The following is a 26,686-nucleotide window of genomic DNA, read 5'->3' on the forward strand; positions in this document are numbered from 1 at the left end:
TTTTTAACTCTTATTGTACTACTAAACAGTTTTGTTTAAAATACTAGTGCCCTGATCTTGCAATTTCATGTGCTAATTTTTCATAACTATTTTCGTGTATTAAACTCTTTCGGTGTTCTCCCTACTGTGGCTATACTAAGTTTACTTTCCTCGTTATCTTGTTATCCCTCCTGCTCCTAATGCTACAGTCAACATTGTTATCTTTACGGCAAACCGAGGAGATTCTATATCTCATGTGGGGTTGTAGCAAATCTGTAATCTCTGTTTTTGCTGTTTCTTTTAAGGGGTTTATCTCTAATCTGTAACTTAATCTCTGCTTTTGCTGTTTGTTTTAGTATTTTTTCCAAGCCTTCCTTTGGTTGGGTTTCGTGTCGTATCTTTAATGACACCTGGCATGGACCACTGTAAAGCTCTTACTTTAGAACTACGCGTGTATCCTTTACTTAGAACTCTGTGTACAGTTGTGTGTGTATAACCAACGCTGCTTCAATGAAGATGATGGAGTAAGCTATCTTGCTTTTCAATATCTTTAGAAAAAACAGAAGACACAGGATAACGAGTTACTTTTAAAATAAAGCTCTGATTTTTATCCTTAAACAATCTGAGGACAAATTACCATTTAAAAACTAATCAAAATAAAAATTAGAATTATATATAATACTACAGGTGAAATCATCACTGCAGCAAAGATGATGGCAAAACTTTTAGTAGTTTACCCAACATTACATTCTGTCTTATATAAACAAGTTTTTTTTTAAATATGAGATAGTTTATAAATAACTGACCTTTTAAAGCAATCATATGCTTTTGGGTTATTTTGTAAATTTCCTGTATCTGTGTTGTTTGAGATTGTGAAACTGCTTTTCTTGATCAAAATTGTATCCTTCCATTACTTCTGAACACTAAGTTGTTGTTCACACTTTTGGATTAAAATAGTTATAGATAACAAATTGTTTATGCTGTATGTTCACATTCTTAATACACCTTGGATGTCCCTGGCAAGCTACTAATATTAACATTTTCACAACTGTAAAGAATGGGATTTTCAGGACCAAATTCTGATACTCATTTTCCAGTATGTAATTCAACAAATCATCACAACCGAATTGCATAGCACTGCTTAATGCACCATTTAAAAGCAGTGTATCTGAATCATTTCTTTTTTAAAACACTAATTTTTGTCCTTCTACTGACAAGTAGGCAAGTTTGTGTTATGAATAGTAATTTACAACATTTATGTTTAGTGTTTTCTGAAAATTCGGAGATCCTTGGGAAGTACAATGAATAAGCTTAATAGCCAGAAAGCATTCCCTGTACTTCTGATTTATGTCACTTTTTACATTAACAGTTGGCTATTTTGTACAGCCTCCACTGCTAAAACCACTAACTGGAACATTTAAACTGAATGTTAATTAAATTCTTAACAAATGTTTGGTGGATCCAGGCAGCGATGATTGTTCCCTGAAGGTTCTCTATTTAGGTAAAGCAGTCCCATTCTGCATTCAAAAAAAAAAAACAAAACCCAAACCAAAAGATAAGAACTGTCATTAAATTTCTTTCTATTATAATCATAATGTGTTAGGCTATTAGAAGAGGAAAACTTTGAATATTCTCTCTCGGTTCTCCCTGAATTTACCCTGGACAAACTCCCTCAAGGCCTGCCATGCCAGGCAGCGGTGACAGGACAGGACGGCCGGGCAGGGAAGCACAAGGTTTCATGTGCAAGGACGCCTGGAAACTTTTATGTGAAAGTGCTTTTATTTGCACGTTTTACAGAAGGGAGAAGCGATGCCGTGTGGCTCAGCTTACTTCTCGGGTAGAAGCACTGACAGGTAAACCCCCTGGCAGCCGTGCTGGCGGCAGTGAGGAACTTCACACGCGTCCCACCTCACGGGCTGTGACCTCTTCGAAGGTTTAAACTTTATTGTCTTCAGTGGCGCGCTATTTGTATGAAATGAAATTAAAATACACAGAGGGAAACACCACTCTGCGTTGTGAGGGGGCTCGGGCCGCGCTCTGAGGGGGACCGGCGTTCTGAAGGACGCCCCCCCCGCCATCTTGTGTGTGAGGGGAGCGGTGAGGGGGAAGCGGCGAAGCGGCCCCTCCCCGCCTCCGGCCGGCCCTGAGGGGGGCCGGGCAGGGCGGGCCGCGCCGCCCCGGCCAGCGGGAGGACGAGGCGGGGCCGCCGGGGCTGCTGAGGGGAGCGGGCGGCGGCGGCGGGGACCCTCCTGCTCCCCGGCCGGGCCGTTCCAGCGGGCGCCGGCGGCCGGCGGAGCAGCGAGGCATGTCCGCCGCGGCGTAACTTCGGCTGTCGGTGAAGATCCCGGGAATGAAACGAAGCAGGTGGGTGAATTTACTTTGTTTTTTTCCTTTTTTTTTTCTTTCTTTCTTCCGCTTGTTTCTCTAATTTGCGGCTTTTCCCGAGTGACAGCGGCGGAGTTTGGGGCTCCTGCCCTCTTCCCTCCCTCCCTCCCGGCTTCTTCCCAGCCGCGCTCTGTCCGTGGGGGTCGGCTCCCTCCAGCCGGGCAGTGGGAAGGGGGGGCACCTTGAGGTAAAAACCGGCTGGTTTTTGCCGAAATAACACGCTGAGAACGGAACGCAGCTGGCGCGTGAGCGTGGTCTGTTCCCTCACCGATCAGCTCTCCAAAGGTTGGCATGGTGTACCCAATCCAGACCTTTTTTTTTTTTTTTTTTTTTCTTCTTTCCCCCTCCTCTTGAGGCTTAGTTTCTGAAGTAAAAGAAAAAAGAAAATCTCTTTGAATGTGGGTTGTGAGTCGCTGATGCTGCGGAAGCCATTACAGTCCATTCTGATAGGAGAGCGCTTTGGAAATATAATGTTGATTATTGACACAGCATTTATAAATAGAGTTTATAATGGAAACACGGAGAGCCCTTAACTACCAAGCATGGCTATAATACGAAGAAGCTTTAAGTGCCAGGTAACTGCAGGAGCTCTGCTTTACAGCTGCACGTAAGGGAAAACCCATGGATGTTCATCAGTGAAAAACACTGAGAGAAAGTGTGCATTAAAAGTGCTTTTCTGTATCTCTGACTTAAAATCGGTAATATTTATTAAACTTAAGTCTCTCAAACAGCGTGTCGTGAGCGTGCACAAACTTCAGTGCTGTGGTGTTGGCGATGCAGGAACAAATGGAACTTCTGTGCTGCTGGATCCCTGCCTTCCCTCTGGTGAAGGGAACCTGTCCGAGCGGCGGGGGCGTTCGTGAAATGAGGGGGTGGTTTCAGTACAATCAAGGAGAATTGTACAGTCTGTAGAAACGTTGAGACGTTTTGCTGTTGAGTTTCATCGGAGAGGCTCCCCCAGCAGACTTGGAGCCTGTTTTTGTGGCTGTGCTGCTGCGCACGGGAGAGATAAGGGTAGCTCTGCTGCTGGGTTCGCCGTCCTCACTGCGTGGGGAGGCATGCAGCTTGGGTTGCCTCGGTTAAAGCTTTAGTATTCGAAAGCAAAATTATTCAATGCAAGTCACGTTCATTGCTATTTTGTATGTTCCGTTTACTCTGAACTCTCTATTAATAATGTTTACTAATATACTAAATGACAAACAAATGCAATGAAATTCCATGCCCAGGAGGGCTGACTGAGAACCACTGGTCTTGCCAAAACCAACAGGACTGGAAAGCCCTCAGCACCCTTAAAGAGCAGGCCAGAAGGCGCTGTGCGTAGGCATTATTACTAAAATATTTTTATGCTTCATAGAGATCTTTTAAATATTTAAAAAAAGCTGTAATGGAGTGCTTGCAAAAGTCGGGGACAGTTTGTGTGCTTGGAGTATTATGTTCCTGTTTCCCATTAACTAGCAGCTGTTGCTGTTTCTTTGGGAGGAAGATTAAAAAAGAGCTCCAGACCCTGTATGTGTGTGTACATTATTTGAGGAAAAATAGGAGGTTCTGGCAACTGAGTTTCTATAAATTTCTGTAGGCTTTGAAGTTGCTCATTGGAAACCACTGATTTGTAAGGCTTTGATCTTGCAGCATTTGCTCATCTAGTCTTTTTGTCCCTGTAAAAGTTGGTGAGAATTTTGCAGTTGAGTTTAGTGGTGTCAGGGTTGTGCTACTCTGCTGCATCCAGGATGGGTTGTGGAGGCTTGGCACTCTTAGTCACCAGTGCCACCCTCTGTTCACTGGTGTTCAGACTGGACAGGTAGACCTGCCTCATACTGCAGTCCTCTTTTCAGCCCTTTTTTTTTGTAGTTCAGAAAGGAGACATGCAGAAATATAAGTTGTCAAGACAAGAAACTGGAAAAGAAAAAAAAGGCAGCTCCAGAAGGAAAAGGAAAACATTTAGTATGTTTTCTGTGCCCAGTGAGCAGGTGTTTGTGGATCACCAGCCATGCTTGTTTCAGGCTGTGCTGAAAATGTTTACCATGCTTATATGTCAATGGATTGTATGATTTCTCAGCCGGCCTGTAAAGAAAAATGGTCTTACTTTCATTGTTGTCCTTCTTGCATGTCTTATCTGCTGTGTTTTGTTTTTAATCAGATGTTTTTGTCAAGGCAGGGACTCTACTTGCTGAAGTTTTTTGTACAGTGATTAGCATGGAGAGGAACATACTATTTACGTATGGAATTGGAAAATTTCTTGTACGCAGCAGCAGCAAAGTTGGTGGTTTCAGAATGCAGTATCTTAAGACAGATGTATTAAAATGGGCCCTGATTCCTTCCATTTGTAGAGATACCTCCCAGCCAAGCGTAAAACCATTTGTCTGTGCTGTGTTAACTTACTCTCTCCGGGATAGAGCTGTAGTTACAAGTTTTAATAATTCTTCTTTATTTAACTTCCTGTTCCCTGTAACTGTTCTTGTAAAACTTGTATTCTTTCTTACAATGAAGGTAGGAATTCTGGCAAGCTCAATATTCTCACTAGAAAATATATCGGGTAGTTCTGTCTGGTCGAGTAGTACATTCATCTTGTCCTGGGAGTTATCTGTTGATGTATCTTTTTACCCAATTCCTGTGTAAAGTTTACACAAGTGACATTGAACTTTGAACAGGAGAGGAGCTAACGCTGGTGACATGTAGCTCATGTTGCTTTTTTGATCATGTACAGCGCACTATTTTTTGTTCATGAGTGTTGTTGGAACCAGAATTGAAAAATAACACCTAGATGATGTTATAAGCCTAGGTAGATGCAACAGAATAGGAGGAGAAGATGTCTCAAGCTGATCTGAACTGTATTTTTGCCTTCTGGCACAAATATTGTTAATTATGGTTAAATTAGTGCTGATACCAGTTCTGGGGATCTGTGGTTGCTTTCTTTTCAGTCTACAGTAGGTATTGCATGGGTGAAACTAACACAGTAGTTGCTGTTAAAGCAATTAACCGTTTATCGCCTTACTTCCAGGAATGAACGAGGGATGGTGTTTCATTGGTGTTTCATGTTCTGCTTTGAAATAGTACAATGAAGTATGTGTAGTTACCAAAATAGTGGTTCTTTTCTTCAAACACCTAGGAGCAGTAGTACAAAGATATCTGGGTGATAGCTTTTGCTTCTTGCAGTGCCTATGATGGGAGAGCAAGTGATGGACTCCATGGCTTATTTAGAACTCTTGATGGTGGACATTTTTTAATTGTTTTGAAATGAGAACTTTAAAAGCATTTGCAATAACTTCCATGACATATCGATGACTTTAAAAGCCTTTGAAATATACATCTTGTACAACATATGGAAGTCATCTCTGCCAGTTTCTTGCTGAGAAATGGTTGAGCTATGAACAGCAAATTTACAGTTGCAGCTGTAAAAGAGGAACATGGACTGTTTTTCCATAAACCATACATTTAATAGTATGAAAAGGGTACGTTTATGTCAAGTGTATTATTTTAAAAGTTTTTTTTTCTTCAGTCATAAACTTGGGAAAAAACTAGTTAACTTTGATCATAGGCTTTCGGAAATAATCCCCGAATGTATCTTTGTGAAATGACAGACTTAACAGAAGGTTGTAGCTAGATAATTCCTCTGGCCTTCATGGCTCACCTATTAGGAAACAGACTAATGGAAGAGGTACAGGTAAGGTTGGCCTCCTAACAGCTGTGCTGAGAGGCAGATTTTCCTCTGAAGCAGGGGTTGTGAAGCACGGCTTTTGAAATTTTGAGCTTTCCTCGTTAATTGCTCAAAATGTACTCTGATTATAACCTGGGTGAAGGGGGAGAAAAGTGGATGGGACTGACTCATCTTGCAGACCAAAGTGAAGGTGGTGTGTGCTGAAGAAATGGCTTGGCTCCGACTCCAGCCCCAGGTAAATTTGCAAGAGCTTTCCTTGTGGGTGAGCTTGCAGGGGGACAAGAATACTGAAATACTGTTCCTTTGCTGGTCAGTTGTCTGCTGCTTCAGGTAGACAGCAATGCCTATTGAATCACCTCAGTGTCAGGGTCACTGGGTGATCTTATCAAAGTCTCTGTTGAGAGAGGAGGGATAGCTCTGGGCAGAGGGTGGCTTTCGTTGTTGTAACCAAATTTTTTTCGGTTTTTTTAGCAGCCACTGGTTCCTCCATGGGGCTGACCCTCCACTCTGCGCTGGCTTGTTGAGGTGTTGCCCTGGGTGAGACGACAGGGGTGTACTCAGACTATACACTGAGGAGTGGTAAAAACCAGGAAGGAATCACACTTTTTCTCTCCTTCTGGTCTTCTGCGTCCACATACGCTTTCCTTCCAGGCTGCAAAGCCAACTGCTGTGTAGCCAGTATGGAAACGCTCCCACTGCGGTAATCTGTATGTATCGTACATTCTGTGTGTATCTATAGTACAGTACATGCACCCCCAAACTGAAAGGCCACTGGATTGCAGAGTGTTGGCGCCAGTTCCTTTGGCAACATAGATGTTCTCAAGGAAATTGTTCTCTGAAATATTGAAGAATACTTTAGAGGGACTCCCTAAATCTTATTTCTTGCCCCAGCATTCTCTGTCTGACTTGAGCTGTAAATTTTACTAATCATTCAGCTCAGGTTAACTACAATGGCAACCAAACTCTGTATGCTTTACTCTGATATCCTCTGTTGAGCTTTTTTTATAGTATAAAAATGCTTATATTTGGGTTTTAACAGAATTTATATAACTATGGGATGAAAATAAAGAAGGACAAAGTACCTGAAATGACATTATTGAAATATTACTGTAAAGTTTAGTGAGGTCTTCACTGCTGAAATGGGTGCCCGAGTGTTTTTGTGTATGCTGTACTTTGAAAATTTAGTGTCCCTTGGGCATTTTGATTGTTTGGATTTGTAGTGCCTTTCATATGACCAAACACAGAAGCTGAACAATGATCAGCAAAAGCCTGGAGAAATGAGGTACTATGTATCTCTAATGATGAAAGAAGAGCTGTATTGATATTTAATTGATATTGTAAGCAATGGCTTTTTTTCCCTCAAACGACATTCTGATTTTGTTCTTCCTTTCTGCTTACAAAGGTGTGAGCATCAAATTAACTGCAGTGCACCAAAATGAAACCCTAATGAAATAATAGACTGATAACAATCAGCTCTCAGTTAATTTTCTATATGTTTTTCAGATCAGCTCTGTAAAGCAAGATGTATTGGCAAATCATTCTGACCATGTTTGTGCTATTGGGTAAGTTACTAAAAAAATAAGTCAGTTGGAAATTATGCAGAATGAAGAATAATCACCATTTCTGTTTTACAGTGCTGTTTCAAGTCATGTTACTGGATTAGTATCTTACCACAACATGCAACCAGAATATAGAAAAGACCTGATGTTATCATTGTGTGAAATTGAAACGCTGACACTCTTGGGGTTGTGCTTATGTATTTTATCCCAAAAAGCCCTGCAACTGACTTTTAAGATCAGGAAGTATCAGTAGAAAGTATGTGGTGGGTCAAGACGTATTCAAATAAATGTCCCAGTCAAAATTTGGTGAGATAGAAGCTCATGGGCAATTTGTTTTGTTTCCCTAATAGGTCCAAAAGCAGAAGGGAAAATCAGAACTGCAAAGTTTCGGTTTAGTTCGGTGTAGCCAGGGTGTCACATTGAGTTTGAGCTCTGCTCAAACTTCTTGCTTTTGTGTGCACAGTGCTGTAAAAAGGAGCTCAATAAACTGCAAATGTTGGATATAATAAACTTGTTTGCTAATTGGGAAGTTTTAATTGTCTGTAACAATATTGGTGTATGCTGTTCAGGGGCAGCTGGTATTTGCCTTTCATTTTTTTGATTAAAATCAGAACTATTTAAAGACTCTTGGTGATGATGCTTAGGAAGAAAGCAGATGCTGTAATCCAATGAAGTTAGTTTCAAAATTTTTTTTCATCTTGTGTTTTCACAAAAGATGAATAAATCATTAGATTTCTGTATCTTTTCTACATAAACGTACATCTTTTTGTATATATCTCTCTTTTCTATATACATATACATCTTTCTTTACCTTGCTATATATGTACCTTTATCCACTTAGTATCAAACATTGCGTTTGTTGACATTCTTATTTTAAATACCTTATGTAATCTAAACATATTGTGTACCTTTTAATTAGAAAACTTGGATGCCTCAGGGAGTTTTTATTAGGCTTCAGAGCAGTTTGTCATCATCCCATGGCCTGTAATGACTGAAAGTCGGTGTATCTATTGAGTGACCATCTCTCTCTGATTCCGAATAACCAAATAACCGTGTCTGGCATCTTTGTAGCCCTGTTAACCCAGACATGAAATAAGCCGCTAGTTGAGGGACAGAACTGTCAGTGATGGCCTCCTGTGCGTCTGTGCCACAGACAAACTGGTGCACCTGTAGCAGGAAAACATTCCAAATGCATGCTGCAGTTTATTAACGGGCTATAGCAATCCTATGCTAAACGTTCTGTATTGTAATGCATTATTATTATTTTTTAAACACTTCTGCAGAAGTGGTAAGTAGATGCACACATTTTGACTTTTTATTTAATTAATCCTATGAGATTGTCTGTTTTTTAGAAAAATAGATGACTGGCAGGAATCTCTTCCCACCCTGCAGTTGCCTCTGTGAATTGGGTAGTATGGTAGTTATCTGTCCTGCTTCATAGGCAGTCATCTCACTTATTCATTTGTCCTTTTTTAATCACGTATGGACGACTAATAGTCTGTTCGGTCAACTCCACATGCAGGCAGGAGGCCTAATGAATCTGATATTTACAGAGGCACAAACTCTTGTTAAATGAGAGCGGAGGAAAGAGCAGAACCCTTCAGGAGTCTGGCAATACAAAATCTGTGTGAAGAGAAAACGAAACGTTTTAACACACTGCACAGTAACATGGTGTCTGCTTTTAAGGTAGCATGCACCTACTTTTCTTAAAAGCTTTCATTTTGTGTTTTTTATATTATTTAGCTTACGCTTATGCTTACATGCTATTAAACAGTGATAGAGAAATTCTGTTTTTCTTATTTTGGCTATCACAAGGCATAGAGCATGAATTAATTTCTATCTAATGAACTGCTTAAAATATTTATGACCTTACTGAGCAAAAAGCTGAACACAAAGTGCAGAAATGACCCACATGCCTTTCTGTAACTAGAGCTTTAATCTTTGAAATTCACGCAGTGTTTTACAGTAAGCTGTTTCCAAAACTGACATGCTCATCATTTCCAAAAATCATTGGTAGTGTAATTCAAGCTATGACTTACCAACAAGAGCTGCAAATGTGGTCAGAGTGATTTTATTTTGAAGACTCTAAGTCTGATGGAAAAGATTATTCTTTTCCTACATCTCATTTCCCAGATAATGCCCTGGGGTTGCATGGTTACATCCAGTCATGTATTCTTGTAATACTGTTCTTTGGTATTTAACAGTTACAATCTGACCATGTGTTATATTTACAATGGGATTGTTTTTTCTACAGTAATGGAGGCATGTTATAAGAGCTCGATTGGAAGTCTCCCAGCACTGCAGGAGGAGATAAGACTCATACCTGTACAGTGTGTGGACTTAGATTTAGGATTCACTGTATTTTGAATTAATATAAGCCAATTTACCCCAAAGAGATGCTTCCCCTACAGTCTTGTCCTTGTTCTATTTCACGAGGTTGAGAAAACAAAGAGTTAGGTGTAGTGACTCTGGGGGAGAAGGCTGGCACCTGTCAGTTGTGACACCAGTTCAGAGGGGAAGTTGTTAGTAATTTTGTCTGCAACTCAGAGAATAGCCTGTGGAAATAGCCTGATTTTTAAGTAATGAATGAATTTCTGTATGACACCAGCTGCTCCCTTTTTGTTGTCAAGTAATATGAACTTTTTTTTCTATTTCAGATACCTTTGCCTTTATATTTGCAGACTTTCTTCAAATGGCAGTTGCCCGTTGTATGGTCCATCAGATTCCTCCCAGGAACTTTACGTTACCCTGTATGGTGCTAAATGAGACATTTTTGCGGCCTTTCTCTGGTGAAGCTGTAGAGAGTTGGTCTGGTTTGAGGAGGGAGCATGGAGCATCTGAAACCAAGCCTCCCTTGCTAACGAATGAAGAAAGTTTTCTGTGTTGCCTTTGGAGTGATAACAACATTGATTGTTCTTTGTACAGAGCAAGCATGCGAGCAAGGAAGTTTATTTCTTCAGATATAAGTATCTCTGCTTCTCAGGAAATAGGTAGGTTTTCCATTCAAGGGCATAAGAAGATACTTCTTCAAAAAATGGTTGGGGTTTTTGTTGTTTGGGGGGTGGGGGGGGTGGGTTGTGTTAATGGCGATTCAGTTTTATGCAGGGCAGACAATGTAGTATGGTAAGATCCTTCCTCACAGAAGTCTGTAGTGAAGCTGAAGGAAATTGTATAGCAAAGTTTAAAAGGGCGGGGGGGGGAAAGCTGGCTGTCTTTCTTGGGAAATTCTGAATAAAATATGTAGCACTGCATATAAGGACATAAGCCCAGATCTTCAAAGGAATTTAGACACTATGAGAAATATTTTAAATATTTTTATGGATATGGGCTTTAAACTCCGTCAGCAGGTGGAGGAGATGGAGAGAAAGTGCCATCTTTTCTGCCTGGATTGTGATGCCTTAGCAAATATCTGTACATGGATTAGATTGAATTATTTTTTCCTGGGCTGTTTTTCTCTTCCTTTAAAGCAGTCTCTGAGCAGCATGCTGGCCTGTTGGCATGGTGCTATCAGTGGCAGGAATCTCATTGACCTCAGTAGAGTAGAATTTCATTTTACAAGAACTGTCCAATGGAACAAATAAATTTTTGTTGAAAACTGCCACGCTAATTTGTTGCTGTTGTATATGCAGTAGAGCTGCATATGTGTGCACAAGGCGTATGCGGTACAGCCACACAGAGGCTGTACCAGTTAACAGTAGCAAAACCTTCAACCAGCAGGAGCAGCTTAATTTCTTTCTTCCCCTTGTGGCCTTGGTCCGTAAAGCCAGATAAAATATATTCCTTCTCTAATAATAAGAATGCAGCAATATCACTTAGGTTTTTAGCCTTTGAAGTGTTAAAGGGCAGATACTAGCACCCAGTTCAGCAAGGATTATCCATAAACGTCTGCACACTTGCCTCACCTTCATGAGTGTCTGTTACTTGTCCTCTCTTTGTGAGTGAATTTTACCTTGGCTCTTGAGTTGGTTTGGGGCTTTTTGTTTTAATATAGTTCAGAAATGTTTAATCCCTTTCTTTCGTTCAGATTCAAATTGGAACATTGAATGTTGGATTAAAGGCAAGCTGGACCTGTTAGTTTGTAGCCTGCGGTTTTTGAAGTTGTACTTGGGAGCCGACTTGAAGGTTAATCTTTTATATGCTGTGTAAGTACAGTCTCTGTTAAATTTGTCACTATTAGCATTAGAAATCTGAAAGCATTTTCTAAAACATCAACATTGGCTTCTCAAGCTTGCAGCACAGAGGTAGCATTAGCTTTGTAAGCAGATGATATTTTATGTAACTTTGTCCTATCTAAAAGTAATCTCAGATAGTATGGAAAGTTTACCTTTCTGTCTTTGAATGAGAAATGGTTGGAATGGAGGGTTGCCCTTCTCCGTCCTTTCCATGTTTCTTAAAATGCTTTAATGAAACCAATGCTGACTTGCTAAAATATCTTTGCTGTTAAAATTGTGTAATTTTAAAGCTGTGATCTTGGTTCTTTCTTATGCTTTTCACCATATTTCCTTAGGAAACAGGCTAAACATAAATAGTCTAATTAGCTGAATTTACAGGTGATGACTTTACTTAAAAAGCCAGATATGGCTTGCCACAAATTATCTCTGTAGTCAGGGTAGAAAGCAAGTGTATTGACTAGTAATAAATATGGTTGTTTAGTTGATATAATACTTTAAACATCAGTGCTAAAAGGAAGACTAGGAAAAATGTGGGACCTCTCCAGAAGGAAACAGGAGACCTTTTTACCCGGGATATGGAAAAGGCTGAGGTACTCAACAACTTTTTTGCCTCAGTCTTCACTGGCAAGTGCTCTAGCCACACCATCCAAGTGGCAGAAGGCAAAGGCAGGGACTGGGAGAATGACGTACCTCCCACTGTAGGAGATGATCAGGTTTGAGACCATCTGAGAAACCAGAAGGTGCACAGACCTTAGACCTCAGAGCCCCTTCCAGTCCTAGAGGCGCTCCAGGAATGCTGGGGAGGGACTTTTTACAAGGGCATGTAGTGATGGGATGAGGGGCAATGGCTTTAAACTGGAAGAGGGGAGATTGAGATGAGATGTGAGGCAGAAATTGTTGGCTGTGAGGGCGGTGAGCCCCTGGCCCAGGTTGCCCAGAGAATCTGTGGCTGCCCCATCCCTGGAGGGGTTCAAGGCCAGGTTGGACGGGGCTTGGAGCAACCTGGGCTGGTGGGAGGTGTCCCTGCCCAGGGCAGGGGGGTTGAAACTAGATAATCTTTAAGGTTCCTTGCAATTCTAACCGTTCTATGATTAAAGCTGAAATCAGATTTTGAGTGGGTTCCAGTTTCCAGTGTTCCTCATTGCTTTGATTTCTGAAATACCATTATATATGTGTTTGTGGGAGAAATAGATCTGACTTTGCCTCTGTTCCATCCAGTCTCAACTGCGAAAGAAAAATCTTTGCCAGTAATCCTAGTGTAATAATCTCTGTACTGAATTTTTTTTTTTGGTATGCCTAACATCCGTGGAACAACAGATTTGAGTCCCAGCTGGGATGAAGAGGTTCTTTGTATTATGAAGGGAATTCAGTAAGTGTCATGCAGTTTATGAGAGCAGGCCCTATGGACTCACTGGAATCCTTGTGGCATTTCTGTGTTTGATTACTTTTTGCTGCAAAGGCAAGATGCAGTGCAGTCCCTGACATTGGAGAACTTGTTTCACTCCCCAGATTTCATATTAATATTTTTCTTTTAGGTTCCCTGTGCTGGGGGAACAGCTAGAAAAGCATTTCAGATTTTGGTAAGGTGACAGCTTTCCCTGTTGGCTTGCTGATACCTTAACATTTTATTCACATGAGCCAAAATACCTTGAAAACATTCCCAGTTTTAAAAATATGCATTCCTGGCATGTGTTACTCCTAGGGAGTCTGGAGATCAAGCCAGAATTCTCACATATAGGACAGGCAATGTACAAAAATAATGACCTAGAAGAATCTACAAGAAAAAAGCCTGGGTCCTCTACAGCTTTTAATTTTTTCAGCATTAAAGAAGTATCCTCTTATTTTACACATCCACAGTTTGCCTGCTTGTAAACGATATCAAGTTACTTTGAACAGAAAATGTTCTTTCCAAAACAGTGCTATGACAGTATTCTGTAAGAGGCTCAAGCAAGGGTAGTGATAGGGCTTTTACCTTCCCTAGCAGCACTTCTTTGGGAAGAGAAAGATTATTCTGAAACTTAATTAGACAAATTAGGTTAATTGTCTACCAAAAGTGAATGATGTTTCCAGTTGTATGTATTCTAGGAATGCTGTATACCCTGATGGTTAATTACATTAACTGAAATCACTTAGCCTTAGGGATCCCTTTGTAGTGACACAGATGAATGCTCCGAGTTTAATTTTGAGCACTGATTATAATTTGCCCTTTCAGCAGATGGTGATGTATAGGCTGTACTCATATTTTTCACCTATTTGAAGCACCTGTGAGGCTCTCCTTTAGTTCTGGGCCTATGCTCACATGTTTTTAAGGATAAATCGTGCAGTTTGCCTCAAGACTTGTGGCTTAGTCAAATGCATCAGTTATACATTGAGCCTTCTTCAGGTGGACATCATTAACCTTTCATTAGAGACTTACCCTTTCATGAGCTAGGCAGCCATCAGATGTTCTGCAGTTTAACGGGGCAGCTTGTTCAAATAAGCATTGTCCTAGAGCTACTACATATCAAATTCATTGAGATATAATTATTGAAAGTCCTTAGGACCCGAGAGAGCTTTGCTCCTGTCAATTCCTAATAAAGGTAGCACTTGCACAAACGCAGTATGGAGAAATACTGGAAGCAGAGTTACAATGGCAACCTTATTTCTGATATGCCTCAACATAACTACTGAAATGTGGTGATGTACCTTTCCTGAATTTAGAGGAATTGTAGAAGTTAATGTATTTCTTCCTGAAACAATTTTGACATTTTGTTTCCAGTTAGGTGTTCCAATTGCAAGAAATTGATTGAAATTCAGGTAAGACATGCTGCAGTGTCTAATTTAAAGTCTAACAGTTCACCACGGGGCCGGAGATTAATTTAGCATAAGTAACAACACATTCTGAAGTATGGTTGAATTGTGCTCCAAAGTACAAAACATTTAGGAGGTGTTACTTGAGGTGTTGACTAAAAGAACTATCTGCGTGCAACTGAAAAGTGCAGTGTTTGGGGTGGAAAAGAAAAGCAAGCCTTGGACATGTGCCCTTCTTGCAATGTTAATTACCTCTGTGGTTCAGGGCATGCAGTATTTATTATTTTTTTTTCCTCTTCTGCAGTGTCTTATGCTTTAGCCCCATGTTTCCAGCTTGAAGTCATGTTGCCTTTAGGCATTGTCCCTCCCTTCTCTGCCAGCCATTAAAACTTAAGTCCAGTTCACCAGTTTTCTGGTGAATCTCACGAGGTGGGCTCCAGTAATCCGCTCACAGAAGTTCATCTGCTTAGTACCAAGCTGGTCTTTGCTTACCTCTCTGTGCCAAGACAAATCTCTCCAATTCCAGCAGCCAGGACTATAAAACCAAATGGGGACATAGTATATATTTTATAAGCCCTCTGTCTTTCCTCCGCGCCCTCCCCCCCCCGCCCCAAATTTAGATCTGGCTTAGATCTGATCGCTGTTGCATGATGTAAAGTGCTTTTTGAAGCAGGATTTATAGCTTCTCTCAGTGTGCTGCAGTTCTGATGTAAAACTCCAGGTTTTAAGTTTACCCAAAATTTCTCCTTTTATTCTACTGAGTGAAGGCACTGACATCTCCTGACTTGTGAGGGCTTTATAAATCTAAGCTCCTCTAGAGTCAGTATCTACAGTCCAGGAAGAGTGGTAATTCTGTGACTGGATCCATCTGCAGCCAAACTGAAGATGACAGGCTGCTCGCGCAATACCAGGCTGCCGCAGTTCTCCAGAATACTTTGGCTTTCTGTTATTTTTCTTGTAATCAGGTCTCATACATTTAGCCCAGGCATGGCAATTTGGAATAAGTTGATGTGGGGGCCCCTCATGATCATGTCCTCCAGTGATCTATTGTCTTATCCCAAACTCAGTTTTGTGAGATAGTCTCTGTGTCTTCCTGTGTCCCAGTTCGTGGAAATGCAAAGCTCATTACCCTGTTCCTTAGTCTCTGGATATCTTCCTCCAGGAGTGGACCTGGGCATCTGACACCATAGCTTGGTCTTTCCCCTTGCTTTGCCCTTGTTGCCTGCAGAGGTAGTGAGCTGTAAAAAGAAGTCTACAGCATACAAGTGAGATACTGGTAATTCTCTGTCACAGGGGGTTGGTGACCTGCCTGGCATGGAGCCGCAGGGTTTTCCTGCAGGTACGCTTGCGTTCCTACACACAGCGTATTATACAGTAAAGAAACAGAAAGATTTGTGCGGTGGGAGCAGGGAGCAATAACAACCCATGCCCATTTACTCCCGAATAAGTGGCCTTTGAAACACAATACTGGCACAACACAAGATGGGTAGGAGCTTGTTAGCATTTTTTCCTCCTGTACACAGGTGGTCTTCTGGGTTCAAACAAGCTTAGTTAAAAATTGAAACAGTTATTAGGAATGATTAGGAGAAAGATGGGGGGCGTGGTGGTAACTGCTTTCCAGGTAGATCAGATTAAAGACGCGGTTTGATGAAAAGACTGCGTTCTTAGGCATTGATTGTGGGTTTTTTGAGACTAATAAAATCTGTGAGCAACAATAGGAGGCAGAAAAACTTAAAAGAAAATTCTGCAAAGTCTTTGAAAGGAAATTCAGGAAAAGGAGGGAAGCCACAACTATAAAAACAAAAATATTCCAAGTAATTTAAAAGCTGTATCCTGTGTACTGATGCCAGATACTATTAGCATAAGGTTCCATAATTCTCGTGTCCTAAAGTCTGTGAGTCCTGGTAAAAATTATTTTAGGAATGTCAGTATGGACGGACTGCATCACCAATAAATGTAAACTACGTATTCATATGAACCTGCATGGCTTACGGGGTCATTCCTGCAGAGTACAGGTGCTATGAAGACTTGGTGTTATTGAAAATCCTTGTGTTACCAGCTTCTAAGAGTATCCTAAAAACAAGGCGGATGCTCAGTAAGTGTGTGTTGATGAGCGAACAATGAGGGGAGTGGGGACCTGGTTCAGGCAGATCCATGTGTGTACATCGTGGGTTCCCTTGCAGTCCCAGACAGCATGATTCACACACGCTTTTCCCCATAATTCATCAGCCCTTTGGTTGCTCCCAACCACTCCTCAGTTTTTGACCTTTTCTTTTTTAAGTTGGGCAGATTATGGTAACGGGATCAGTGAATCATGCCCATTCCCCCTGTGCTCTACAGTCAATTATATGTACTACATACCAAATTGACTAAAACCAAAAAAAAAGCAGAAAATCTTGTCTGTTCCCCTCCTCTAGTGTAGAGTTCTCTGTCCTCCTGGAATTCAAGTATTACAATGAATCACACCAACTACAAAACTATTTAAAACCTTTACAGAAAGGTTCTTATTCTATTAACTTCAATTGCGTTCTCTGAATTAGTAAAACAAAACCCTTACTATACAGAAATAATTCCAAAATGACTTCAGAACAATTCAAAACATAATCTTTTTTTGGTAAGGATAAAATGTCAAAAGCAGGAAAGAATCCAGGATGGCTTAACTGTCAGGATTTATCTTGGCTTTGCTGCTGTGAGAAGTTTGGCCACAAAGCATTCACACTATTCAGTTCAGTACCTTAAGAAGGCCTGTGTCAGTGAATACCTGCAGTACACCATAAACATCTATTTGTGTTTGAAAGAGCCTAAAGAATATCTGTGGAATAGAAGTGAGAATGAAGAATACTCTGGGAACTGCTGGTTGCTCTCAGAATAGAAGCAGCTTTGTGCCCACTTGTGTGGTATTTATTTCATAAATCAATAATAGTTTGACTGGTGTCAATGGAGATTGAAAACAAGTATAAAAGTAATCGTACACACGAGGATTGCTCTAGAAATGCCTGTAAAACATACTTGAAAAGCATCTGTGTACTAATGTGTACATGGGAAGTAGTATGGGTCATCTTCATGCTGCTTTTTGAGGTTGACCCAAGGAAAATTGTATGTGTTTTAGAGATAGAAACCAAATGTGATGGCCCATATTTCAGTATGAGTGTGTATGTTCTTTTTGTATCCAATAAAACATTTGCTACCTTCAGGAGACATAATGCCTGACTGCTTCTGTCAGTATATGCTACTTTGTCATTTATTTCATTTAAAATGTATTGAAATCATACTATTAGAAAATCTGATTAAACTGTTTATGAAACACATATTATGCCCATGCAGCTATTAGTTGTTTAAAACTTCAAAAGTTCACCTTAGACCATACAATTTTTGCATTGGATTATGTAATCAAAAACTGTGTGTGTTAAACTCTCAAGGAAGGAGTGTTAATAGAAAAAAATAAAAAGAAAAAAGGCAAACCCCCCCTTGAAACTAAATCTGAATGTTCAATCAAAAATAGTCCCATGAGCTTTACTCCGAGAAGCAATAAAAGCAAAATGTGGTAAGTTACTTACTAAATCCTTTCCGTGAGCCTGTCCAAGACAATAGTAATGCATGTGAGTAAATAATTTGCTTTCCTAGGAAACACCAGACTATCTAGTAGGCAATGCTGTGCTGTGCATGAAAATAATCAAAGCCTTATCTTGGAATTAACTGTACAATGTTAAGATTTTTGGAGGATGCAGGTGTCCATTTTTTTTTTTTTTTCCAAATACTGTAGGTTCTTCTAAATGACTACTAAAACATGTTTGGAAGGGTGGAGTTCTTTAGCCTTTTGTTATTCCAAAACTTGTTTTTCACTTGAATAGTTATTGTGATTATTATATTACTTGTAATACTTAATTGTAGCAGAAGCTGGAAGGAATGTTAAATTGTTTAGTTTATATTTCAGTGCCTCATGAATAGGAATTAGAACATAATCTCCACTGGGGTGACAGAGAGTTGCCAATTAGTCCACTGTAAGGTAGACTAACTTTGTGTGCCTGAGAAGTATCTAGTAATAATTACCAGCAGGAATCAGGAACTAGTCTGAGTAAACTACACGTGAAACTAGTATTGTAAAACTTTTGTTTTAAAGTCAAGCCTTAGGAATACTTTTCATGAAATCATCTTAACTACTTGACTTGGAAAGCATTTAAAAAGAGAGAAGCAGCAAAGTAAAAGCAATTGGTTACAATTACTGCCTTTTTGACTTTTTGCATTACTTTTTTTTTTATTTTGTTGTAAATAAACCTTAGCCAGATGGATAAACCTCCTCAATTGAGATAGCGTATAGAAAGAAATACTGGTTTGTTTTGTTTTATGGTTGTTTTTTCCCATGTAGATCAGAGCTGTCACTGGGAGATGTATCTACAAGCTCTCTAAAGGGGACTGTCATGGTTGCTCAGTGTGACTGTAGTGAGTATGACGAGTGTGAGTGCTGGCTGCCTTCTCCGAGACTCAACTACACTTACATTATGTGGATGAAGATGATGATTGGCGTAACACCTCTGTGGTCACCTTTGATGTCAGTCAAGCCCATAGACATAGGTAAATATGAAGTATATTTTAAAGCTTTTTTAATGGAGAACAGCAGCAGGATGTCTCTTCTGGAGAAGGAGGACACAGACAGAACAGGAAAAGGCTTCCTGGTGCTGTCTCACTTGCACAGGGTGGTGCTGTACATGTTTCTTAGCTGCCTAATGCCTGTCTGGGCTCTAGTACAAAACCATACTGAGCAAAGGCCAGGCTGTCAACGTACTTGAGCTTTCATTTCTAATCAGGACCTCTCTGTGCCTGAGTCTGGGGCAGTGCTGGCGCTTACCTGTCTGTGTGGCTGAGGACTCAAATTAAAAAGCGAGGGGGGGAATAAGCTGTTCCTGAAGTTACCTAGCAAATAAAAACACCTCTTTTCTCAAGCAGCTCTGTTGCCCTGATGCTTGCCTCCTTACACATATAATACCAGCTTTTTCCAAGTTGGAAAACATTCCTCTGTAAATCAAGTTGAAGCAATACTGACATTATGAATTTGATATGTGGTGCTATCCAATATGCAGAGTTATTGCAGATCTTGGCAAATTTCAAAAAGGCGGGGACTCTGTCAGCTGTGGGGAAAAAAATAGAGGTTTTATAAATTTCTTCCTAACTGATGTGCTTTGCAGGCAGAATAAGTTAAAAGTCTCTGGGTGGGCTAGTTCTGAAGATGAGAGGTTGCATTTTTCATCATGCTGCTTTTAAATTATGCTACAGGAAAAAATTAAAAATTCAGAGCTGCTGCCAGTGTTTGAAATGACATAATTAGTTTGTTCTGCTTAGTGAAGTATATTTTAAATATGCATAATATTAGTATATGTTCTGCCAAGATTTAGCTCAATTAAAAATTATTTTGAAAGTAAAGCTGTGAATACTTGTGAAATATAGAGTTGTACTCGCTTATAGATGGTATCAGTAGAACAGGTAGCATCAGAAGAACAAACATAATTTGTATTGTGAGAGTGATGAAAGTGTAATGTAGAAGTTACTGACTTGTGTTTTAAAAGCTATGCTATTTTCTGAGGAAGAGTGGGTGTATCATTCTAAATTGCCCATCCATTTCCCTCTCCAGAGAGTTCTCTTCATCCTTGTGGGAAAGTTCTGAAACCCTCCATTATTACTTTGCCCTAATGTAGCTCTCCTGGAGACCTTCTTTCATAGCCATAATCACTGTGGAAGGGATGGGCATATATAGAAATTATGTACAATATGAGGACATTATCGCCTATCTCTTGAGGAGCTGAGCTAATTGCTCCGCTCAGCACTCCCATCCCTCTCTCCTCTTTTCAGAAAAACAGGTAAGTTAGTGCTTGGTTAGTGGGGAGAATCATGGACCAAGTCAAGAAATTCATGTAGTCTTAAGGCAAACGTTAGGTCAAACAGCATGTTCTGGTAACTAACTATATAACACTGCCAGGGTGCACTTTTCCGGTGATATTACACAACGTCTTTTAATGTTTAAAGTTGAAAGGAAAGGTGTGAAAGAGACTTCTGAATCAGTAAGAACCCATTACCACCAGCAGTTACAGGCAATAAGGTTAGTGGTAACCTTGTTAATTAATTTGTCTGCAGTAAGGCCTGAACCTCCTTTGAACCTGCATCTAGAAATGACAGGGAAAGGTCAACTGAAGATCTGCTGGTCCGACCCTGTGCTGATGCCATACCCACTCCAGTATGAAGTGAAGATCTCTGCAAGTTCAGGTCAAAACGGTTGGCAGGTGAGTCAACTCTGCTCGCTTTGTTTTACAATGGAGCAATGCACGTCGATGGGTCCCTTCCAGAGCCCAGGGTTTCTTACCACCCTCCTTCTCCTTGGGCAGTGGCGCTGGTGGGCTGAGCAACGTGGCTGGTCTGGTGGAGCTGGGCATGGCACACTGGTTTCTCCTGAGCTGGTGTGTCCAGTAGACCCTGGTAAACATCAACAGAGTGTGGTTAAGCTGGCAAGCTGGACTGTACATCTGTTACACTGGGAGAGCCATTACACATTGATGAAAGACACGTCTCCTGTTAGGTCTTACAAAAAAACCTCGCATCTTTCTTTTTGGATGAAATGCTAGGTTCTGTGAAGTCTAAAGGCAAAGCTCTCTACCCTCAGCAAATCCCAAATTCCATGATACATGCGTATATGTTTAATATTTATAGCTTTTATTACTGAATTGCTTTTTCTGTTGCTACCATGCAACTGGCTCTAGAATAAAAAGCAGTTAATTAGCAGTCTAGAATGAAATAACATGTTTTCCACAGAGGTATGCAACCTCTACCATGTTCATATTTACAGTAAATTTAAAGAAGAAAGCTTTTGTTTACCTAAAAACTACATTGTAGACTATTTGTTTTGGTTCCCTCTGTCTCTTTCTTTTTCCTGTTTCATTATACAACAATAATGGCTTCTGATAAATCCCACAGATGGTTCAAGTTGCTCTAGAAACCTCACTGGCCATAGACAACATGCTACTTGATTCTTCACACTTAGTTCAAGTGCGGTGCAGGAATCATCATGGTCCAGGGTTCTGGAGTGACTGGAGCACACCGTATAACTTGGGAGGTAGGTCATGTGCAGTCACTTATGTGCAGAAAGTAGTCTTTGGAATAGAACAGATTTCCCAGTTTGGTTTGGTTTGTGGAATGAGTAGTTGAGAGTGTGTGTTATCCAGGGGTGTTATCCAGTATGCATGGGTTGGGCTGAAAAATCCTGTGGAAGTTCTTTCCCCTTCTGCTTCTCTTTCTGCATGGCTTTGCCTGAGATTCTGCTCCTTCCTTTATACAAGACTTGCATTCAGAGAGTCCTGCACAGTCACCTCCGTGACACCTCCTTGTCTGGCCCTGTTGCTTGCTCACCAACCACCTGTTCACGCGCAGAAAAAGCTCTTTTTCTAAGAGTTTTTCCATTTCAAAAGATGGTTGGCAGCATTTAACCTCTACTCAGTACAAGATTTTTCTCCTAACGCGCTCTCTAACTTTTAGTTTAGTATGAGGCTTTGTAGCTGAACTAAAAGTGCAGAACACAGTTTTGGGTTTGTAGATTTAACGTCATTCATCTTGGTTTGTAATGCTGAGCCCCCATCTGCATAATAGCCCCAGTCAGTCAGTTTCAATGCATGTGGCTTTAGTGTTAAGCATATAATCTTATATATTGTAATCAATTTGCTGCCCAAATAGGGTAAGTTCCTGACATGTTGCACATGGTAAGAGCTCTCCTAGAATGAGTAAAGGGCTCTTAGGATTTAATGAGTTCCCTTATATCAACATCCTGCTAAAATGACAGGTCGTAACAGCTCTTTATTCACAGTCAGAGTATATACGAAGGGAAAGAAATATTGTTGGGCAATTCCTTGGTCAGTTATCAGGATTGCTGATTTGCTTTGCAGATTGAACTGTTTTGGGTCAGCCTAAAGATTTCAGGATTTTTTGCATCGTATTTTTCCGTGGTCTGCTTATGATTAACTGGAAATGTTTTGGTCTGTGGTGTCACAGGTATCCTCTGAACTGTTACATGACAGTACTAGTGCTTTACCTAGGCGCTTATGTGTACGCCTGCATACTGTATGCTAAATAGTGTAGTGTATGTGTTTAAATTAAGTACCAAGGAAATAACTAAACTTTGCAGAAGGAGCTCTCTTCCAAGAAAGCTGAAAATACCCAGACCCTTGTGGCGATCAAGCGTGAAACACAGGATGCCTGTTTAAATGACTAGAGTTCTAACTGGCCCTTACTCTTTTGGATTCATATCTATCTATAGATAATTTTTTTTTTAAAAAGTATGTGTGCATATAGCTATATAGCTTTGAGAATTTTGGGGGGGTAAATACACGTTTTCTCACTCACATATGCATATACTGATATTTTCAGACACGGTTTATGAATGTATTGAGAAATACGGATGTAAAAGAGGTAGAGTAGATACTGTTAGATTATTTTTTATTAATCCTGTTATGGGATGTGTAATTGTATTAAAGATACATCTCATCAGCAAACTAATCCCGTTGTGACAAACCTGAGAGCAGCACAGAGGGATTAATTTCTTCACTGCAGGAAGCTCAAATTGGCATGTGCTCCGAAGGGCCAGTGTTAGGATGAGCCAGTGGAGGCAGAGTGGAGTGTGCGGCACAGCTGGGAGCAGCACCACAGCAGATGCAGGAGCACCGCCTCGCATTCATGGAGGCACGTTAACAGCGTGAGAGTAAATGCTGAAATCAGGCAGTTATGTTTTTGTACAGCTGACTAGTGTCATGTTCTGATTTATATTTAACAAGTCTTTGACAATGACAATATTGTGAGTCTGCTCTACTACCTGAGAAGGCCTGTAGTTTGGAAAAATCCTAAAAATATCTGACATGGTTCCTCAACTATGGAAAGCAAACCTGGCCTTTTAAGGATTTTCATGCTGGCTTTGGGTTGGTCTTTGGACAGCTGTTCCTTTTCAGCAGGTGTACAACACGTGTAGCTTGCCTAAGTACCTGACTGATTGAGGCAGAGCATGTTTACATGCTTTGCAAATCCAGTGTCTTTATGCCTAGGTGAATTAATTACTGTATCACTGCTACTGTTTGGTATTAGCTACACTGCTGAGATTGTAAAACAAGTTTTTGAGACATTAGTCTCCTGCTGACTTTAATAGGAGCAGGATTAGTAACTACTGGAAAGCTTGATTATTTTATTTATTTATTTTTTTTTTTTCAGTCCCTTCTCCTTCAGTTCTGAATAGCAATTCTCTCAAAATCTATGTTCCATTATTAGAGTAGTATATGATTTCAACGTCCTTGCAGGGTTCAAAGAGTTAGATTTTTATTATTTTGTTTTTACAAACCCTAACATAGTTCTTCTCTTACTTGGATTTTCTCTCACTTTCACCTGAGGACAATTTTACGATTTTAAAATCTGTGGTGTATATGTTTGTGAGACAAGTTACAGAAGCTGACCCTTTCTAAGTTGCAAGTGCTTGTTGCAGTATTTAAATAAGCTGACCTGATACCTTAAAAAAAGTGGGCTGAGTAGAAAGCAGCAGTGTTAATTAGTTTCCCAAGATTTAATTTACAGGAGCGTGTATGATTCCCTGTTTCCCTTGTGCTGCTGTGTATTGCTTTCATTGTACCCTCCAGTGATTTTCTGCTTATTTAATCCCTGTTTGCCTGGGGATATTAAAGATTATTTTAATCAGAATTTACAAATATCAGTTATGAAGGGAAACAGTCAAAGGCTCGTTTCTGCTCCTCTCCCCTATAGTTAGGAATTAAGAAGTAGGAAACTTAGAAATACAACTGGATGATGATGATGATAATAATATTTTTCCGTTGACGTATGCTTTTATGTTTTTTTGATGAGATTCTAATATCAATTGATATATTTTTCCTTTTTTTTCCCTTCTGTATAGCTGAAGTTCTGTACTTCCCTCCTAAGATACTGACCAGTGTTGGTTCTAACGTTTCCTTTCATTGCATCTATAAAAACAAAACCAAGATTGTAGTGTCCAAGAAGATTGTTTGGTGGTTGAATTTAGCAGAAGAAATCCCAGAAAGTCAGTATACGCTTGTGAATGATCGCGTAAGCAAAGTTACTCTTTTCAACTTGAAAGCAACAAAACCTAGAGGAAGTTTCTTCTATAACGCATTATACTGTTGTCATCAAAATAGGGAATGTCATCATAGATACGCTGAATTATATGTAGTAGGTAAGATTCCAGATGATTTTAAATTATAATTTTGTAAGGTCAGAATATTTCCATTTTAAACTCCAGCTGGCTTTTATTGAGCAGTTATGACTTGTAATGCATGTTTTTGTATAAACAATCATATCTTTATTAATAAACTTTCAATGTGTTTTAATTAGATGTGAATACTAATATCACATGTGAAACGGATGGGTACTTAACTAAAATGACTTGCAGATGGTCTGCAAACCCAAACACATTGCTCCTGGGGAGTTCCTTGCAGTTAAGATACTACAGGTATGTAGAACTTTTAATGCAGTCTTCCTGTTTGGAAAGCGTTGCTCTGGAAATACTATTACAGCAAAGAATTCCGAAGAGATGTAATTATAAAATATGCTCAGTTTCTGTAAGCTGGATTTTTTCCCAATTGGAACTCTAGGGGTATTAAATATGCATGCAGAAAGGGGACCATAGATACCTGAGTGTGTAACAGGGATTCTATTTCCCCGTTTTTCAGCATTTATAAAACATGTAGGTGCAATTTGGAAGCCAGTTTTCTTAAATTAGGTGTGTTTGCCTGTATCAGTTATAAAACTTATTCTTCTAGTTGCTCGTATCTACAAATTGTAAGGAAATATGGGAAAAAAAGCATTCACAGTGAGAGTGACTGAGCACTGGAGCAGTGGCCCAGAGAGGCTGTAGAATTTCTGTCCTTGGAGGCTTTCAGATCTCGACTGGGCAGGACCCTGGGCAACTTCATCTGACTTTGAATTTAACCCTACTTTGAATGGGAGGTAGGACTTGAGACCTCTTTAGGTCTCCATTCAGTCTTTGATTTTTCTATAATTCTGTATCTTTTTTTATATATACAAACAGTAGATAAAAATACAGGGATGGAATTTAATTCATTCCAGATGGAAAAAACCTTGCTTACGAAGGTAGCATCTTTGGTGTCTAAAGCAATTTGTAGTTTTCTTGGGTTTGGACAGGTGTTTTGGCCTAGCTTGTTTTCAGATAGTTGGTTTAATTTTGTCTGTCTTTTGGACAGAGCAGGAGAACTGGGGTGTGGTGTGGGGCAAACACATCATTGTTTGTGAAATACAAAACTGATTATTAAATCAGTGATATGATCAGCCGTGTCTTCATTCATGTGCACAAATATTGCTTGTGATAGTATTGTTTAAGTATGAAGCTAAAAAACCCATTTGAGTTACAAATGTATTGAGCTTGAGAGTTTCCTCGAAGCGTGTTATTCTTTATATAAACTAGATAGACAGACAGACAGACAGACAACCTTTCCTGAGAAAAAACCTTTAGTTTTGCTGCTCTGCTGGACTGGATATGTGAAAGTTTTGGCAAAGAAGCTTAAATCAGCCCTGAGGCCTTAATCCTCTTTGGAGAGCTGGACTGTCTTTTCTCTTGGAGGTGGACTGAAGTTTTGAACTATTGTTGTACCCAGGTGAATATTTCTTAGGATTTTGTGGACTAAAGTAATAACTGGAATGGTTGAGATTTCAAATGGAGGCTTTTAGGGCAGAATTAGTGACCTGCTGACTGCTAAGGCAGGTTTTGGTTCAACTGTCTTCACAAATACGTACATAATAAGTGTGCTGCTGGGCAGGGAGCTTGAAATAAAAACCATGCTGCTCTTGCCATGATTTTTATTCCCACTTTTTTACTGTTGAGGTTTAGCTAAAAATTTTATTTTCTAATAGGAGGTGATAATCTGTACTTTTGTTACAGCACCCCTGCTAGATCAAGCAGTGAACATTAATACAGACTGAAAATGCTTCCCAGATGCTAGTATTTATTGTGATCTTTCTTTTTTGTTCTTTTTTTTGTGTGTGTGTGTGTTAGTTAATAGAAAGATCTGAAAGAGGAAAATAAAAAAGATTAAAAAAATAAATCATGGGGGACCACATGAATGCAGTGACTATCAAAAAGT

The 26,686-nt window shown here is 39.9% G+C and overlaps 2 protein-coding genes across 5 annotated transcripts in view; both read left to right on the forward strand.

Moving 5' to 3' along the window:
* LEPROT (leptin receptor overlapping transcript) overlaps nt 1–939 on the forward strand; it is a 27,976-nt gene extending 27,037 nt beyond the window's left edge. For both annotated transcript variants that reach the window (XM_074598374.1, XM_074598367.1), the window contains exon 6: nt 336–939. The gene's annotated coding sequence lies outside the window, so the exon portion shown is untranslated. The remainder of the gene's footprint in view (nt 1–335) is intronic.
* A 1,045-nt stretch (nt 940–1,984) lies between these two features.
* LEPR (leptin receptor) overlaps nt 1,985–26,686 on the forward strand; it is a 42,787-nt gene continuing 18,085 nt past the window's right edge. The window contains exons 1-10 of one of the 3 annotated variants that reach the window (XM_074598364.1): nt 1,985–2,343; nt 6,491–6,556; nt 7,523–7,581; nt 10,236–10,568; nt 11,603–11,720; nt 18,907–19,112; nt 20,667–20,812; nt 21,501–21,639; nt 24,466–24,762; nt 24,921–25,038. In XM_074598364.1, coding sequence (XP_074454465.1) covers nt 7,542–7,581; nt 10,236–10,568; nt 11,603–11,720; nt 18,907–19,112; nt 20,667–20,812; nt 21,501–21,639; nt 24,466–24,762; nt 24,921–25,038 — 1,397 coding nt within the window. In that variant the 5' untranslated portion in view covers nt 1,985–2,343; nt 6,491–6,556; nt 7,523–7,541. Of the gene's footprint in view, nt 2,344–6,490; nt 6,727–7,522; nt 7,582–10,235; nt 10,569–11,602; nt 11,721–18,906; nt 19,113–20,666; nt 20,813–21,500; nt 21,640–24,465; nt 24,763–24,920; nt 25,039–26,686 lie in introns of all 3 variants that reach the window. The other 2 variants (XM_074598362.1, XM_074598363.1) reach the window with 2 other exon arrangements.

The sequence above is a fragment of the Larus michahellis genome, chromosome 8 (assembly GCF_964199755.1).
Source record: "Larus michahellis chromosome 8, bLarMic1.1, whole genome shotgun sequence".
Classification (NCBI taxonomy): Eukaryota; Metazoa; Chordata; class Aves; order Charadriiformes; family Laridae; genus Larus; species Larus michahellis.